The sequence below is a fragment of the Chelonia mydas genome, chromosome 11, assembly GCF_015237465.2.
Source record: "Chelonia mydas isolate rCheMyd1 chromosome 11, rCheMyd1.pri.v2, whole genome shotgun sequence".
In the NCBI taxonomy this organism is placed as follows: Eukaryota; Metazoa; Chordata; order Testudines; family Cheloniidae; genus Chelonia; species Chelonia mydas.
In genome coordinates this window covers 55,357,054-55,376,552 of record NC_051251.2, presented here as the reverse complement: position 1 = coordinate 55,376,552, position 19,499 = coordinate 55,357,054, and the positions used below count along the sequence as shown (strand labels likewise).

At 38.6% G+C, this 19,499-nt stretch overlaps 1 protein-coding gene across 1 annotated transcript in view; it reads left to right on the top strand.

Moving 5' to 3' along the window:
* The window catches only part of DNAH7 (dynein axonemal heavy chain 7), a 287,995-nt gene that overhangs the window by 20,520 nt on the left and 247,976 nt on the right, over positions 1-19,499 (top strand). The window contains exons 6-10 of the mRNA XM_037913207.2: positions 4,068-4,248; positions 4,661-4,736; positions 10,159-10,284; positions 16,584-16,703; positions 19,039-19,222. Of these exons, the coding sequence (XP_037769135.1) occupies positions 4,068-4,248; positions 4,661-4,736; positions 10,159-10,284; positions 16,584-16,703; positions 19,039-19,222 (687 nt within the window). The remainder of the gene's footprint in view (positions 1-4,067; positions 4,249-4,660; positions 4,737-10,158; positions 10,285-16,583; positions 16,704-19,038; positions 19,223-19,499) is intronic.

Below are 19,499 nucleotides of genomic sequence, written 5' to 3'. Positions count from 1 at the left end.
TTTTTGAAAGTTATAATTCTTGACATCTGATTTGTGTCCATTTATTCTTTTACGTAGAGACTGTCCAGTTTGACCAATGTACATGGTAGAGGGGCATTGTTGGCACATGATGGCATATATCACATTGGTAGATGTGCAGGTGAACAAGCCTCTGATAGTGTGGCTGATGTGATTAGGCCCTGTGATGGTGTCCCCTGAATAGATATGTGGACACAGTTGGCTTTGTTGCAAGGATAGGTTCCTGGGTTAGTGGTTCTGTTGTGTGGTATGTGGTTACTGGTGAGTATTTGCTTCAGGTTGGGGGGCTGTCTGTAAGCAAGGACTGGCCTGTCTCCCAAGATCTGTGAGAGTGATGGGTTGTCCTTCAGGATAGGTTGTAGATCCTTGATGATGCGTTGGAGAGATTTTAGTTGGGGGCTGAAGGTGATGGCTAGTGGCGTTCTGTTATTTTCTTTGTTGGGCCTGTCCTGTAGTAGGTGACTTCTGGGTACTCTTCTGGCTCTGTCAATCTGTTTCTTCACTTCAGCAGGTGGGTACTGTAGTTGTAAGAATGCTTGATAGAGATCTTGTAGGTGTTTGTCTCTGTCTGAGGGGTTGGAGCAAATGCGGTTGTATCATAGAGCTTGGCTATAGACAATGGATCGTGTGGTGTGATCTGGGTGAAAGCTGGAGGCATGTAGGTAGGCATAGCAGTCAGTAGGTTTCCAGTATAGGGTGGTGTTTATGTGACCATTGTTTATTAGCACTGTAGTGTCCAGGAAGTGGATCTCTTGTGTGGACTGGTCCAGGCTGAGGTTGATGGTGGGATGGAAATTGTTGAAATCATGGTGGAATTCCTCAAGGGCTTCTTTTCCATGGGTCCAGATGATGAAGATGTCATCAATGTAGCGCAAGTAGAGTAGGGGCATTAGGGTACGAGAGCTGAGGAAGTGTTGTTCTAAGTCAGCCATAAAAATGTTGGCATACTGTGGGGCCATGTGGGTACCCATAGCAGTGCTGCTGGTTTGAAGGTATACATTGTCCCCAAATGTGAAATAGTTATGGGTGAGGAAAAAGTCATCACCTAATTACCATATTACCTAGCTGCTAAAATCTAGATTTTAAAGATCACAGCAAAGAGTTTTATTATGAACAACTTTTGTTATCTGGTGGTTAATTTAGATGGTAAATAATTTTTTTAAAATCTGCTAAAACAGATCTTTGTTTTCTTTCTTCTCCCCTTTAATGATTGGCATTTTAAACAGAGTCCAACAGCTTTTTTTCCCTGTCATGTTGGTAAATTATATTCCTCAGTAACTGTCTCTCAAGCTTTCAGACTAAAAACTAAGCAAATATCACTATTAAACAAAATACATTAGTGTCTCATTTTGCATACATATTTTAAGTCCTAATAACACAAAGAGTCTTGAAGATACAAAACAATAAAAATCTAATTAGGCTTTGTCTACACTATGCAGATTTTAGTGACATGGCTGTGCCACTAAAAGGCACGCAGTGTAACCACTGTTTGTTTGCAGGCAAGAGCTCTCTCACCGACAAAAAAAACTTCGACCCCCAATGAGCGGTGGTATCTTTGTTGGCAGGAAAACGCTCCTGCTGACAAAGTGCTGTTCTCACTGGCCCTTTTCCTCGACAAAACTTTTGTCTTTCGGGGTGTGTGTTTTTTTTAACACTTCTGAACGACAAAAGTTTTGTTGTTCACTTGCCAGTGTGGACAAAGCCTAAAATTGTACTATCTACGTCCCTGTAGAATTTTGATCATTTGAGGGTCTCTTGGGCAGCATATTATCCGCAGTCTATTTGGCAACTCCTTTTGATGTCGGTGGGTGTTCTTCCATCGAATAAATACACTGTGTGGCTGTTTGAGTGCACTTAGTGTAATGTAAAATATCTACTGATGTGTTTGTCAGTCAGTAGAATCATTATACCAAAATTCCTTAGGATGCACTCTAAATTATGTCCTTGAAAGTGTGTTCTATGATATAATGTTTATAAATGTTCTTAAGAAGTCCTTATTGATGGGTCATTAAACCAATGCACTACCACAGAATTTAAGAATTATCAATTTATATACTGTAGGTAGCCTCATCTCACTAATGAATAAAAATAAGGAACAAAACACCTGACATTTAATTAAGCCAACAGACTAAAAATACAGCTGAAGAATTTGAAAAATGGGCACCCAAAGTTAGATTCTGAGAACCATATTTAGGTACCTAAATAAGCAAACTGATTTTCAAAAGTTCTCAGGATTTCTTAAAATTAGGTCACTTTTAAGGTACCTGAATATGAATATAGGAGCTTAACTTTGGGTGTGCATTTTTGAAAATATGTTTAAAGATAACTTTCCAGTTTTATTTTATAAAATTTCTCAAATTGCACATTTTAAAATTATTTCTGTCCAGCTGGACTTCTTGGGATAGTCTTTCCTATCAGTCTTCATTGATCTGTATTTTCTCCCACTCTGTTCCCCCCCACTCTTCTTCCATTGTATGGACTTTATTCGTCCCTCTCACAGAATAACCCTTGTGAAGGGAGAAAATGCTTCCAAAATAGACTGACCTTTAAAGGCCATGCTTAAGGGGTGGCGTCAGGGCTTCATACCACACGGAGGCAGAGAATTGATACGAAAATCTAGGTGTATCCTTACTGATCTTAGGAGCTTCTACAGAGAGGGCTAGGAACAAATTACTGTGGAGCGATTCTACCACTGGTGCCTTTGCCATTTCCACTCCCTGATCCCCTTTCCAAGAAGGATGAAAGTATAGAGCAGTAGTTAATGTTGCAAGAAGAATTAACTTACATGGATATCCTGAACATCTAACAGTTTGCTAGAGAAGCATACATTGCAGTAGCTGCTTCTTATTCCTGCTGATCTACTGTAAGCCTAAAATGCTTCTTGACACCCCATAGAATTCTAACCCTCTGATTGTACCACAGCAGGGTTTCTGCAGAGTGGGTGGAACATTTGGTGGAACTACCACACCTGTCTTCTACAAATTAGGTCTGTTTTCTGGTCGGATTTCTGCTATTTGCCTTTTAATAGGAGCAGAGTGTATAGCACTTTGTCCTTTGTTCCTGCCTTTACTGCTTAGTATCCCTTTTTCCGCCTCTCTATAATTATACTTTTACCTCACATCTGCAGCCTGATTAGCTTGTCTGTTTTAAAATTTATTAAAAAAATAAATTTTATCCTGCTTCATGCCCTGAGGTAGTTTCTGTAATTCAAAATAAAACTGACAAGCCTATTGGACTATGCAGAAACTATGTTAGATGTGGTGGGATCTGAGTTACCCAGGAAAGAATTTTCTGTAGTATCTGGCTGGTGAATCTTGCCCATATGCTCAGGGTTTAGCTGATCGCCATATTTGGGGTAGGGAAGGAATTTTCCTCCAGGGCAGATTGGAAGAGGCCCTGGAGGTTTTTCGCCTTCCTCTGTAGCATGGGGCACGGGTCACTTGCTGGAAGATTCTCTGCTCCTTGAAGTCTTTAAACCACGATTTGAGGACTTCAGTAGCTCAGACATAGGTGAGAGGTTTTTCACAGGAGTGGGTGGGTGAGATTCTGTGGCCTGCGTTGTGCAGGAGGTCAGACTAGATGATCATAAAGGTCCCTTCTGACCTTATCTATGAATCTATTAATGTTGGTGAAACCCACATCTGTGGCTTTCCTTTGAAGATTAAAAACTGCATTTTCCCTTTTTTGCAGCATGGTGAATGGCTTTGAGTTTCACCAGTACTTCCCCTTCAGTCTGACCCAGCTGTCTGTGTTTTATTTTGTAGTAGAAAACTATTAATAATTAGTTCCATCAAAGAGCTCTTAATTTGCTTAACTTTTTAAAGACAAAATGAAACAGCAAGCTAATCAGACCTTACAGATGGACTAGTAAAATCCAAATAAAAAGAAGAAAACATGTACTGGATAGAAAATATATATAATGTAAACCAACTCTTAATACTCCTGAAATGTACTTATGCTTCCATCAAAAGCAGCTCTAGCAATGACATCTTTATCTTTTTGTTATAATGCCAAACTGAGCCAACTTATTTAATGCCTTTATTGTACAGAAATATTACTATTACATTCACCATGGAATTGATACAGAACATGTTGCTCCAATGGAAGACTCTTGGCTGGAGCATGTCTTGGATTTAGTTCCACAGCATCTGAAAGTACTCAGCGAAAGTATATATTTGCTGTCTGATGAAATGAGAGAAGACTATCTTCTGAGTGTAAAGAAAGCTATAGGTAAATTGAGGATGATGGTGGTGATATCTGTTCTTTTTAGTTATATGAATATTCTGAGTTATTGAAATATATAAGTTCATTGTGAATCCCATCCTTAAGTAAATTAGAAGTTTGTAGGTGACTGAGATGTTGGATACATATTTATAATAGGAAAGTTCTACAGGATTTCATATTTTTTTCCCTTAAGGGAGAAATATGGCATCATTCAATACTTTTGCTGTTTCATAAAAATTGCTTTTATTTTGTAAATCTCACTTAAATAAAGTTTTGAATTACATACCCTGTACAGTTACACCCATGCATCAGCATTCACTTCACTGGGGTTGCCCAACTGTTTGGATCCGTTAGTCTAGTGTTGTTTTTCCTTTGCTAAGCATATTTATGTTTTGACTTTTTTTATACTTTCTTTTAGTTGACTTTGTTTTAAGAGATCCCAGGGGAAAAGATGAAGACAAGAAGGAAGCTTTTCTTCCACCTCATCGTGCAGAGTAAGAAAACATATTCCTTCAAGAACACTGACTAGACAACAGTAGGAGAGAATACTGTATGTAGGGCAACCTTGTTAGACAAAGGCAATTGATCCAAATTGGAGCATGTTAATTATCACTAAAAAGAAATATTTAGTTGTTTGTTGCATAACCTCATATAGTTGCATATTAAAGCGCTGAAAAATGTGGTTAGTCTGACAAACTTTTGAGAACAAGTTTTCTGTTGGAGCATTTAACATTTATAGATTATAATAAGGTTGGATGTAGTCCCACAGCAAGGGGGATAACTGGTCACATCCTCAGCTGATGTAAATAGACATTGCTTTTTAGTGCACAGTCTGCATGGATTTCAGTGTAGCTATGCCAATTTACAACGGCTAAAGATCCATCTTGGTAAGTTTTAGTTCAAGAATACAATATGTAGCAACAGTAATCAAACACTTTCTTTCCTCTCAAAACAATTAAATTTGTACACTTCTTAAACTTTCAGTCATATTACAAAGCACTCATTGAGAAGCATACAAATAATATATTTAACATTTAGGAATTGGCATGTAGAAATTATCAGATAAGCCTCTACCAACATAGCTAAAGGAGAATATCAGTTGGCAAGCAGGCAAAAGAAAGGTGAAAGATAAATGATCCAGTTCTAGAATGTGTTGGATCGTTTATGCTGCTCTTCACCAAGCAGATCAAATTTCCGCTTATGTGACATTGATTTCAGTGCTACAATGACTGTTAGCTGATCTTACACTTTTTAAGACAGGTATGAAAGGAATGCATACAGTCCATTAATGTATACAAAGATACCATAGAATCATAGAAGATTAGGGTTGGAAGAGACCTCAGGAGGTCATCTAGTCCAACCCCCTGCTCAAAGCAGGACCAACCCCAACTAAATCATCCCAGCCAGAGCTTGATTTAGTGGGGTAGGTCCTGCTTTGAGCAGAGGGTAGGACTAGATGACCTCCTGAGGTCTCTTCCAACCCTAATCTTCTATGATATCTTTGTGTACAGTAATGGACTGTATGCATTCCTTTCACACCTGCCTTAAAAAGTGTAGGATCAGCTAACAGTCATTGTAGCTCTAAAATCAATGTCACATAAGCGGAAATTTGATCTGCTTGGTGAAGAGCAGCATAAATGATCCAATTCTAGAATGTGTTTTCAGCCCTTCTGGGATATGAAAGTGAAGTGGTTGCAGTCTGTCTTATATGTGGAGGTTTAAGCATAAACTGGCTAACCAGTTGCCTTTAGTTGAAAGGAACCCCACAGACACCCTGGCAACATTGTGACTTCCATTTTTAGAGTTCAGTTTTTTGTTTTTTAACTAACCCATCCATTGGTCTGCAGTCTAGCTTTTTATGTTAACTTGTCAAATGCTCTTTTATTTGCCCATCATATTCCTTGTGAAATAGTCCAATCCTAACTAAAGCTGTCAAGGATTTGAAAGAGACCTAGAAATACAGAGTTCTATACTATAAATTAAGTTGCAGCCAAATCAGTGGGGAAAAACTGACAAAATTAGCCTCATTCCAAATAGCCAAACTTACCATAGCAACAGAGCTATGCTGCTTCATGTTAATCCTTGTCTTCCACGACATGAGACACATGCAGAGTTTTCATTTGTAGATAGAGATGTAATTTTCATTAGTACATCTGGCATATTTCATTAGTGTTTACATTAATTTGTATTATGATATATAAAGGCAATGCACATACAGTTATTTTAAAACACTAACTAGTTACAATTTCTACCTTTTTATCTTTGGTATTTCAAATACCAAAGGACTCTGCTTTGTGTTGTTGTTGTATTCCTCACTTGTTCCTCCCCTACCTTCTAACTGCAGCCCCTAAAATGGCTTTGACACCAGTAGTACAGTATGGACTTGATCTAGAGCCCATTGAAGACCATGAAAATTCTTTCCATTGACTGGGCCGTATATTGTGGGGAAAATTACCGGAAAATGATTTAACAAAAAGGTCTTGCTGTAATTTACATTTCTGGCCTGTGGCTTAAGATACCTGAAATATAATCAGATGTACATCTGTAATCTCTGCAAATTTTGTGTTGTGTGTTGCTTAGTCAGTTCCCACCCTGAAGAGAGTGGCAATATGAGGGAAAGGTCCAGTATAATTTTCTGATGGTTGGGCATAGGGGCTATCCCATGAGTCCTGATTCTGTGCAGAACTACCATGTTGTCTGTCACCTGTTGTTCCACTGAGGTGGTGAGGTGTGTATAAAAGGGAGAACATTATGGTAGAACATATGTATCTTACGTTGCAGTTGCACACTTACTTTTGCTTACCATAAGTGCAAAATTCTGTCTCAGACTAGTGCCATTTGCCAAAACAATTCTCTTCCACTAACGTACTTGAGGCATGAAACTTTCTTCTAATCAAATTAATATAGGAACCGTTCTTAGCTATTTTGCAGTCTCACAAAATTAATTACAAAAACTACTAAGCAGTATTTTCCCCTGTAGACAGAAATTTTTTTTGTTATAGCTGTCCATTCTGAGGGTGCAAACAAGAGTATTCACAAGAAATATGGGACATTTTTTACTAATGGTTCTGTTTTCCTCTTTGCACAGCAGAGAGGCGTGGCTTTTAAAATGGAAACATCAGATTTGATCGTGTGGATTTGTAAGTGCCTCTTGTGAGGCACCAAGAGCCCTGGGGTGGTGGTGTCTTCTGTGGGAGTCAAGGGTGGTCAGTATTTTATAGGCTCAGGCCTCATATGTCTCTATGAAGCAGCAACCATTTTCTTCAGTAATGTAGTTAAAATTCCACTTTGTTTTACTGTTTTTTCTTTTCATTTTGGACTTCAATTTAAGACATTTTAAATCTGTCTTTTATGAAAGCAACTATTGAGAGATGAAAAATTGTTAATTGCTAAATGGCTAAGCTGGTTGTATGCCATGGCAAAAAAATGGGAAAAGTCTTGATTCTTCTTCGAGTAGCCTCTGCATAGTCTCACTCATGGGATGTGCTGATGGTGCAACTCTGAAATGGAACCTTTTGATAACACTGCTGATTGGAGCACTCTCACAGCCCCTCCTGACCCTGCTCTTACTGTTCCTGAAAGTTCTGAGGGTGAGGCTATCAAATGGGTATGAAGTACCTCTTCTTTATCCCTTCCCTCCATTTCCCCTCATCCAGAGGATAATAAGGAAGATAAAATAAGACAAAGTAATTCTGGTTGCCCCAGAATAGTTGAGGCAACAGTAGTTCCCAGACCTTCTTCAGCTATCCAAAGGAATTTAGCAATCTTTCCATTAACTCCACATCTGTTGGCTCTACAGCATGGAATGGATTATTACTCATAGCCTACTAGTGCCTGCTAGCTTGGGCTATAGGGCTCGGGCAGAATTAGAAAATTCTCATTAGAGGTACATGTCTTAATTAACTCCCAGGAAAGACTCAACCCATACGTGGTGTAGCCTCAAGTGGAAGAGTTTTTTCCCTCTGGGCAAATAGTAACAATATAGTCCCAACCACAGCTTTCATTCAGGCTGTATTGGACTACATGGTACAGCTGAAATTTTCAAGTCTCTTTATCATTGATTAAAGTTAATTTAGCAACCATATCAATTTATCACTCATAGAAAACAATCTGTTTCCACACATGGGACAGTAAAGAGATTTATGAAAGGGTTGATGAACTTCTACCAGCCAGTCCAGAACCCTTCACCAGCATTGGATCTTAACATAGTCCTAACACAACTTATGAAGTCTCTTTGAGCCAGTGGGAGAGTGCTCTTTATTTCACCTTTCAATTAAAACAGCTTTCACCATAGCTGTAACATCAGCTATAAAAGTGAGTGAACTGCAGCCTCTCATGGCTGACCTGCGATTTATAGTATTCCAAAAAGAAAGTTGTGCTATGTCACCAACAGGTTCCTACCTACTTTGATAACCCAATTTCACATTAATCAGTCAATTAACCTGCTGGTAATTTTCCCAAGCCCACATGCACATGCAGGTGAAAAATTGCATAATTTAGTTTTAGATACAATAAGGGCTTGCGTTTATTTTTTAAATTGTTAAGAAAGTTTCCTAATCTATTCACATGTTATGCTAATAATAAAAAAGGTTAAGTGATCACCTCTTATGCATTATCAAATTGGCTTAGGCTATGCATATAAGGGGCCTACACACTAGCATCCATCCCTATCCTTATTCCACCACAACGATGGTGAACTCAATGGCACGCCTTAGACATGTTCCACGTACAGAAGTTTGTAGGGCTGCAATGTGGAGATCCATAGATACGTTGGACCTAGAGTCTAGATCAGATGCTCAGTTTGGCAGAGCAGTATTTCAATCCCTCTTTAATTAGGACTCTATGTCCCACCTTTCTTCAAGGTCAGTACTGCTTGTCAAAATATCCCATGAATGAGAATAATCAGAGGCCACTCGAAGAAGCAGTGAAGGTTACTCACCTGTAACTTAAGTTCTTTTAGAGGTACTCTCTCTATTCTCACTCCCAGACCATCTTCCCTTCTTTCTCCAAGTCCTAATTCCAAACTTGGATTTGAGGAGATTGTTGGAAGGAAATGAGGTGGCTGGAACACCATGTCCCCTTCTGTACCCTGACCCTTATAACATTCAGGAACAGTGAATAGAGAGGCAGGGAGGGGGCGCAAAAGTGCTCCAGCAGGCACTGCTATCAAAAGATTCCACAGTCAGAGCCGCACCATCAGCACATCCCACGAATGTGAACATGCAGAGTGCACCTCAAAGAACTCTGGTTACAGGCGAGAAACGTTAATCTCTGTCACAATAAAAAATGTTTGTTACAATTTTAGTTTTTTAAAAAGTCATGGCACAAAATATTTTAACTATTAAATCTATTTTCCATTAGAAAGTGTTACATAACTGTGATTAACAGTTTTTAAAGTATGTAAAGTTAGCAGGATACCACAAAGTGCCAAATATGTAAAAATGCATGAAAATTGTACTCAGTAGCAGGCAGACTGAGGTGAAAAAGGCAATGACTTTTTATTAAAAGACCTTAGAATTCATAGGTTTTGTGACAGAAATCATGGCTGTGACAGACATCCAGGCTTACCTATTACATATTCAAGATCATTTAGAAAAATTATTGGTTAATTACCTGTATAAGCAGCATGCATGTAATCTAATTAGTTTGATGAGCTCTAAGGGACCATGAATAAGTTGCATATCTCTGCTTAAGTTTTAGCATAAAGTTATATCTCAATATTTAATTTTATATGTACTCCCCAATATTCTAGGACAATATTTTTAATTTCTGAAGAGTAGAGAGGAAATTAAGTTTTATTTCCAAAATTGTAAATCTCAGTGGCATGCAACACAATTATAACTAATAAGGAAAATATACATTTTTTTGGATTCTTAGCATGACTAATTGGAGACTTTATTTTACTGTTTTGTTTAGAATGGAAGTTGTGCCAAAATTCTGGAACAAATCTTTCTTATCAGCCTGCAGTTACATAAAGGAAAATTTGTATGCAATGAACCCCACAATGCTGGCTGTTCTGGACTTATGGGAGACTTCTTTTAAGTAAGTGTGGGCCCTGTAGATTTCAAGCTTTTCTGACAGAAAATGTGCAAAACCTACTTATTGTGTCATCATAGGATTTAAGGCTACTATGGAACTCTTCCAAGTGATTGTTGACTCTATATAGCTGGCCACATTCCTGATACAGTGTGTGGGTTGGGACTGAAAATGAGGGAGATGGTTATATACCCATGTCATGGGCAGACCATTGCCTCCTTTCATTTTGAAGTTGCACTGACTTACACGTTTTCTGTTGGGGAAATGGAACCTGTTTTGATTTACTTCTGCTAAATCTGAAAGTTGGTTAATGAAGAATGTCCTAGAACCAGTCAGACATTCCAAACATATTTTTGTTACTTTTCTGCTTCCATCATTGTGACCAAATAGGAGACCAGAAGGACTGCCACTGAGTCTATAGTGAAGGGCAAAAACTCAGCATTAGAAAAATGTTTAATAGTCTTAAAAAAAAAAGTTAGATTACTCAGAAAAGGAGCATGCAAAAAGGCTTATTCCAGAATGGAAAAAGGTATCTATGATCTCAGCCATCTAGCCCCACAAATTTATAATAATTGACTGATGGCTGCCTTGACATACTTTTATGCAGGACTCTCAGAATATTTTGCTACCAATGGATACTGTGACAAAACTCTGTCCTTGCCTCCATGGGTCCCACATTTCCTGGCAGATTTCACTAGCCTCAGAGGCTCACTGTGACCCTCCACATAACCCTTCTCTCTCTAGAGACAAGGGTCACAGTCTACTGAGCCATTTTCATCATAAGCCAGTAAGGGAGGTGAGGAGAAGTTATCCTTCCTTGCACAGTCTCTGTTGTCTCCCAGTCTCAGTGATTAATCAGGGGGCAAAGGTGGGGGGGAAGCCCAAGCCCACCCTCTACTCCGGGCTCCAGCCCAGGGACCCTAATAGTATCAGCTATGATAACTGACCTTTTAGAAACATGATATGTACAATTCCCTGGGCTATTTCCCCTAAAGCAGCCCTCACTTCCTCAAGCTCCACTTCACCCTTACCTCAGGGCCTCCTTCCTTGTGCCTGATATGGTGTGTACTGCTCAGTCTCTCCAACAGCACACCTTCCTCCCACAGCTCTTGACATGCACACCCACCTGACTAACTGGGAGGCTTTTAACTAGTTTCAGCCAGCCCCTGATTGGCTTCAGGTGTCCCAATCAACCTAGCATTCTCCCTGCCTTCTGGAAAGTTCTTAATTGGCCCCAGGTGTCTTAATTTACCTGGAGCAGCTTCCATTTCACTTAACCTGGTACCAGGGATTTGTTTAGCCTGGAGCTAATATATCTATCTCCCACTACTTTTCTATAGCCATCTGGCCTTGCCCCGTCACAATACATAGTTCAGAATGTTATCTTTCAGGCTTTCAACAGTGTTAAATGCTAGGCTAAGATAAGAGGAATTCATATATTCCCATTCTTGTGGGATATAAGCAACAGTTGAAGGAGTACCACGTGAGCTATTGAGAGAATTATGCAAGTATGGCAGTCCCACAGATTCATGTTGAATGTACAAAAATGTTTTCTGTCATATCAGTCTCTGATGTTCTCATGAGTCACATTAGTAATGTGAGGGCAGATCACTCTAACTCCCTTGGGTTCCTTGAAAATCACTGCCTTAGTTCACATATTATACCTTGCTGATTAGGTTTGCTGGGAACTGTGATATGTGGGGACAAAGTGCATATGTATAGCAGAACCTCAATTTTAAGAATTTAAGAGAACTAAGAGATTAACAGCTGAAAATATTCTCATTGTGTAGGAGGTATGAAAGCAAAGAAGAATCCTCTTACTTGATTAATATAGCTGATTCTGGTTAGCTAATTCCTCATTTTGATGGCAAGAGTCCTGAAGTAACTTTATATTGTCAGAGGGAATGATCTTTAAAAGTTTTGAAAGTTGTGGTTGAGCAGGATATTATTTCTGTTTCTGATGATTCAGGACCTTCCAATAACCGTGACATTAATTTGAATCTTCAGTTGAATCAACTTCCAAGTGAAAATTTTCAGATTTGAAATCCAATTAATTTTAAAATGTATATTTTTAAGGGCAAGAAAAAGACAATGGAAAAAAAAAAACTTTTATAAGGTTTTCTTTGTCAAATTTAGGGTTGTCCTCTAAATCTACAGATATGGCTAGTGGGGACTGTCCCAATTTCTGTGACAGGGAGTTCTTCAGCTACCCAGTAAGCAGCATTTGATAGTTAATCAGATTCTGTAATAATCAGAAATGCAAGCTATTCTAGTAAGATTCCTTTTTAGTAAAATAAAATGCACCGTTTTTAAGATACTAAAACTGATTAATTTAATTAAATAGATATTTTTGTTCAATTGTAGGAACTAATCAAGGGGTAATAAACTATTTCTGTCAAATATTCTTCACTTATCTACTAAATTTCATATACTCGGGCAAATAGGGTGCAGAATTTAGAATCTTTATCTTGGGCTTCTGAAATTGATGTTCTGCTTTGAGAATTTTCTGTATAGATAACTGTTGTGATATATGTTCCCTTGTCACATGCTCTTGGAAGCTTCTAGTAAGCAAAATCATTTAGAGCTGTTCAACCCTCTTTCCTTCATCATACTGCATGGACTCATCACTGCGACTCTGCTGGAAGAAGACACAACTGGCACCAGGCCTCACCACCTTCCTCACTGTCAAGTGGGAGTATGTGTTGGAGGACCAGTTGGCATTATGTCTCTTTTCTCCAAACAGGAAAGGAAAAGTTTTGATGTAGAGAAGCTGTTGCAGAGGTGGGTTCTTAAATCTGCAGGATTTAGCAGTGAGGAGCTTTCAACGTCAATCTTCATGTGACTCTTTGGCCTGGTCCTTTGACACTACTTTTGCCATGCATACAGCCATGTTCATTGAGTGGGTATTCAAAGTTGAGGTGCCTCTTGATTTTGACAGTTCCAGTCTCAGTCAAATAGGTCTTTGGAGCTGCCTCCATCAGAAGCAGTTTGAGGCAGCCCTCCCAGTAGTTTTGGGTTCTGTTGAAGAAGGGGATACAGAGTGCGCCTGTCAGGGTTCTGGATTTCTCCGAGGCATCTTTGATATGGACATGTCCAGTTTTTTGTTGTTTGTGGTGGTTTTTTTCCCCACTGCTTTGATCATTACCAGCAAGGATCTCTCCTTCGTTAAATCACTCCCTGGCTTTGGCAGTGGGTCTCCTCTTTGGAAACATTAGGCCTCAGTGACTGGGAACTCTGGTCCTGATCAAAAACTCCCACTGACTTCAGTGGGAGGGTGACCAGTCCCCAACTGGGTGTTGGAGATACTTATTTAGGGTGATAAGGTAATTTCTTCAATAACTTTAGCCTAGCAGTGGAACATGATTAAGCTTCTATGTACACAACAAATTGAACCATATGTAACTGGGTCAGTTATGACTAGATTTTGAAAGCAATTTTTTGCACCCAAAATTCTTCTGTAAGTTTGTTGGAGTATTGACTGTACAGTGAATGCAGAATCAGGCCCCAACATGCCTGTTCTTACCATGTAAATGGAGATTATCTGATATGCATATCAAATCTCCAGTGTTTTTGTATCCCATCTTTCTCTGTCCTTATACCAAATACATTTTCTATAGAAAAATGATCTTAGTATTTGTTGTAATATGATTGGAGATCAAGCCTTCAAGTTTTTGGTTTCCCTCTTCTCACCCATCTCATGGCTAGTGTACCTGCAATACCCATTTAAGCAGTAGCTCTGTGGTTCTCTATACCCAGCTTATTTGCCACTAGGAGTAGACTCCAACCAGGCATCCTCACCTTGCTTTGAAGCACCTCTGCCCATTTTTGGACAGGACAGTCAGATAATCAGTAATGGGGAAGGAGTGGAGTTGGGAGACTCCTTTCAGGCCCACCCTTCAGTGACTCCCTGTTCTCTGTATGAGAAGAAGAGCTCCTTATACCTTAGGTCATTACCTCAGTCAACAGAGTATACACAGTTTCTCTGCTCAAGTGTCAGGGAACCTCTGTCCCCTACAAGGAACTTCTTAAATTGATCCTCCTCTCAATGGCTTCCTCTTTTCCCCATTCCTTCTTCTGTAGCCTCTAGGGAGCTCTTTGCAACTGAAGGCAATTATCACATACCCCTAATACCAGACCCCTTGAAGAGGGGACATGCGATTTGGGTCCCATACCTTTGCCGATCACCCCTGCCTCTCAATTTGTCCTCCCCCTCCTTCTGCAGATGCCCCGGGCATGTTTTCTCAGACAATTACGCTTGTACCTTCTCTCATATTACTCAGTCCCTTAAGACCTCTTCCGTGCAGCAGGAGGAAGTGGAATTATCTTTTTTCCTAAATTGTGGGAGGTCCTCATACAAGCTTCTCTTGGTCCAGCCCTCTGTTTGAAAATGGATAGACTTTTGCAAGGTAGTCACATGGAGCTCTGTCCACCTTTTCACCAAGCACCTCCATGTGAGTCTGACCACACTAGTTGATGTGGCATTTGGATAAGGAGTACTTCAGTCAGTCTGCACTAGAATTGTTTCCAAGTAGGAAAGGGTTATTATCTTGCTCAGCAGGGCACTTGCAGGTATTTTTCCCCTTTTTGCTCAACCCTCTTCCTCATTCACCTTATTATTTCTGCTCAGTCAGTTAATTGGTCCAGAGTTTCCTTTTTGCTTCTTAGAGTAGACAAAATTGCTTGATCCTGCTCTTTTTGACTGACACCAGAGGATTGAATCAACACTGCATCCACAGTGGCTTGCCAGCTAGAAAGCAATTCAGTAGTAGGTTACACATTTGTTTTTACATCTGTTAACTATCAGACAAGTACCCAATTTATTTGGTTTTAAATACCTTACAAATGTTAAAAAGAATTTTGCTAGCTGACTCACATTACTAAATTTACTAAAATGTTATTTCTGTCTTATATTTGTGTTTTTGTATATTTGTGAAGCTTCTTGAGTTGAATTTTACTAGAAGGGAATCATTTAAAGCACACACAGGATATTTTTCCTGAATGTAAATAGAATTGGTGACCTGCACATGGGCCCCAATTCTGCAAACATTTATTCATATGCTTAACTTTACTCATGTGAGTAGTTCCATTATCTTCAACTTAATATCATATTTAAAGTTCTCTGAAACCCTGGCCATCTCATTGCACATATGAAGCATGTGCAAAACTTGTAGTCAATATTGCAATATTTATTTTAAATTTATATTTTGTTTACCTAGAATAATAGTAGCAAATATCTTATAGCAACTTGCTATTTTAATTAAAATCATGGATGTGAAATAATTTTAAAATCAAACTTAAGAAGTAGGTTATAATTAGGGCCCTACCAAATTCCTGGCCATGAAAAACATGTCACGGACTGTGAAATCTGGTCTTTCATGTGCTTTTATCCTATACTATACAAATTTCACTGGGGAGACTAGCGTTTCTCAAATTGGGGATCCTGACCCAAAAGGGAGTTGCAAAGGGGTTGCAAGGTTATTGAAGGGGGGTCATAGTATTGCCACCCTGACTTCTGCGCTGCCTTCAGAAATGGGCAGCTGCAGAGCAGCGTCTGTTGGCTGGGCGCCAACATGGGATGGCATGGTCAGGTATTGCCACCCTTAATTCTGTGCTGCTGCCTGCAGAACTGGGCCCTCAGTCAGCAGCCACCACTCTCCAGCTCTGAAGGCAGCAGCGCAGAAGTAAGGGTGGCATGGTACGGTATTGCCACCCTTACTTCTGTGCTGCTGCTGGTGGGGCGCTGCCATCAGAGCTGGGATCCCAGCCAGCAGCTGCCGCTCTCCAGCTGCCCAGTTCTGAATGCAGCACCGCCACCAGCAACAACAGTACTGCAACCTAGGTTTCTTCTATAGCAGCAGGCTATAAAGGGGCGCGCAGCCACAGGGACCTGGAGGGGAGACAAGTAGGGGGTGGGCAGGGAGAGCCCTCACTCTCCATATTGGTGCACGTAACAAAATTCATTCTGCACGTGGATGTAAAAAATTAGAGGGAACATTGACTGCAACCCCCCCTACAATAATCTTGTGACCTCCCCCCTACACACAACTCCTTTTTGGGTCAGGACCCCTACAATTACAACACCATGACATTTTAGATTTAAATAGCTGAAATAATGAAATTTATGATTTTAAAAATCCTATGACCATGAAATTGACCAAAATGGACAGTGAATTTGGTTTAGTCCTAGTTATAATTTTTAACTATGTCATTTGGTAATTTTTCTTTTACAAACAATAACTCAGAGAGAGAAATACAAAGTGAAAAGTATATATACTTAAAATATTCATTTTATGACTGTCTTACAGAAATTTACGCTTAGTTGATAAAGAAACATTTCACAATCGTCAGGAAGCAATGGAACTCTCATTCTTCCAGAATATTGCCCTGAAGCACATGGAATCTGCCAAAGATGTTCTGCTTAAAAAGTATGATCAAATATATCTTTATGTTTATGTTGCACAGAGAGAAATCTTTAACTTCTGCTCTATATATCTTTGGAAGGTTATTTTATTGGTTTGCCTTTTTATTTTTTGGGGGGAAGGAGAAAAAGTGGCATCTTATTCTCTAATATGTACAATTAAAATGTATCAATGTAAATTGTTGTTTTGTTTTCATTTCCTGTTGTATAAACCAGGGATAATGATGCTTATTCTCCTTTGCAAAATGCTTTGAGATTTATGGATGAAAAGAGATGTATAAATGCTAAGTATATCGTACTGATTTATGCAGTAATGCTTACTCTGGATTTTAGATAACGATGAGAAACTGTACTTGAAGTTTGAAATGGTGTACTTTGCTCGCTTATTTTGGTTGTCATTCTGTGAAGACTGTAAGCTTTTAACATACCAATTACAGGATCCATTTAAAATGCCTATGTTTTTGGTTTGTTGTCATAAAGACATTGTTATTGATAGGCTCTGAAGGTTGTATGGAATAATACTAATTCACATTAGCCCCATATTATTCCAGTACTACAGATCTAAATCACAGATCTCCAGAAGCAGCCTTCCTTATACTGCTTGAGTATAGATGAAAAAGCATAGTTCCAGAGCCTTTAGTTTCATATCTAGAACCCCTGCTATAAAAGGCCCTAATCTTGCAGTGGAATTCATTAGCACAGACCCGCTGTGGAGCCCCATTAAAGGATCACGGTCAAAATGAGTATAATTTATTGTTTAGCAATTTTAATTTAATGAAGACCTACTTTTTAGTATTTTGCTTCCTTTGATTTGCTATTTAAGTTTTGTTGAGCAGTTTGGCAATATTATTCCTGCAAGACACTTCAGTGGGCCCAATCCTGTCTTTGTTCTATGCTTGTAGCTTCCTACTGAAGTCAGTTTTGAATGTTGAAGAACTGTAAGATTAGTAAAGGAAAAAGTATATCTATTTTCACTGCCTAGTAAATAAGTTATGACAATTTAAGTTAAAAATGTGTAGTTTTGCATTTAAAAATTTCTATACAATAAGGCCAACTCCTTTTCTCACTGAGCTCAAAGCGAGTTTCCCCATTGATTTTTTTGGCAGAAGAATCAGGCCCTAACCATGTTACTCTTGAGTGGATTCAAATAAAAATATAGGTCTATAACTCAGATTAATTTACTGTAGCATTGTCTGAAGACAATGTTGAATTTGTTCTTTCATTACTTACACATTCAGCTCTGTAGTTGTTACAGTAATGAATCAACTAAGGAATATTATATTTACAAAAACCTGAAGACCTTAGGAGACTTGATATTATGGCCAGGATTTTAAAAATGAGCAATTATTTTGGGTGACATGCCTTTTTGGTGTTCAATATGAGACACTTTACAGAGCCTGTTTTTCAGAGGGTGGCTACTCAGTACTTTGTGGAAATCAGTCTTCTAACAGGGTCTCTGTTGTAGTACCCAAAATTACTTTTTCATTTTTGAAAATCCTATTTTGAGGCTGTATTGTTTCAGTGTACCCCACATTGGTGACCATTCTATAATCTGTTTGCTTTTTGGCTTCCTACAATCAATCATTACTATTTTTGCTACCATTTTAGTTTTTACTTGTATAAAGAAACTGTCAAAACTTTCCCCTTCTTTTTTGTTATTTGAAGTGCTGGATTTTTATCTACATATTCCAGAGTGAGCAGTTTCTTACTTTTGTCTTTAAAATGAAAACTGAGTTTATGTCATCAACTTTAAATGTTATATCTTACAATGAGTTCTGTGTTACATATTGGTTTTACTCTGCTAGAGTCACATATATTCCACCCACATCTTGGAGAGGGTTCCTCTGCATCTTTGGGAGAACCTCGAGTTATAGACTCTTTTGTGTTTGTGCTTTATGTTTCCCTATTCATAGGCCTCTATCTCATGGCCAGCAACAGTTGGACAGAATTCCCTTTGGATCTCTGTCAGTTCTCTTTATTAATACCTACTGACATCATATTCATGAGTGACACAAGAAACTATTTCTTCCAGGGACTATTTCTTCCTCTGCAACACTTCTGTTCCCTTCTGCCTGAGAAATAAAAGACCAGAACAAGATAACAAACTTAGCTCTCTCACATTTTATATTTGAAATTTGATTCCATAATAGCAGATAATATTTCAGGTAAACATTCCTGTTAAAGTCACTCAGCCATATGACACCACTCAAGTTAACCTATAGTTGCTCAGATATACTACAGTGTCTTATGAATTATTAAAAGAGATATAATATAAAATTTTATTTAAAAACCTGAGTTTGTTCATTCTAATCACTTAAAACACCCTCTTCTGTTCTTTCAAGGTGGTTTCCAGAAGTGCAAAATATCTATTACCAAGGTAATAAAAGGAAGCAGGTGCCCACTAATGCCAGCAGTGCCAAATTAGAATCTTTCTTCGACTGTGCTGCTACTTTAATGACTCGACAACTGCAAAACTTAGCCTTACTTTCAATGCAGGACTTTACGGATTTAATTGTACAGCCTCCAGTAAGTAGGGTTAGATACTAATAAGGCAGTGTTGCTAGTCCATGTACATAAAATGACTTTTTCCATGTTTAATCTATTTTTTCTGAAAAGATTTATCAAAAAGAAGTAATAAAAATTGTGATGGCAAGCTACAATGTTGTTAAAATATCTGAGAAAAATAAAGCAAAAGCACCTTTATTTTTGTTAAGTGAAAAGGGAAATATTAACATATTTTGGATCCAATCAATCAAAAATATAATTTGTAGTTGTAGGTAATTAGATTTATAACTGCAAGACA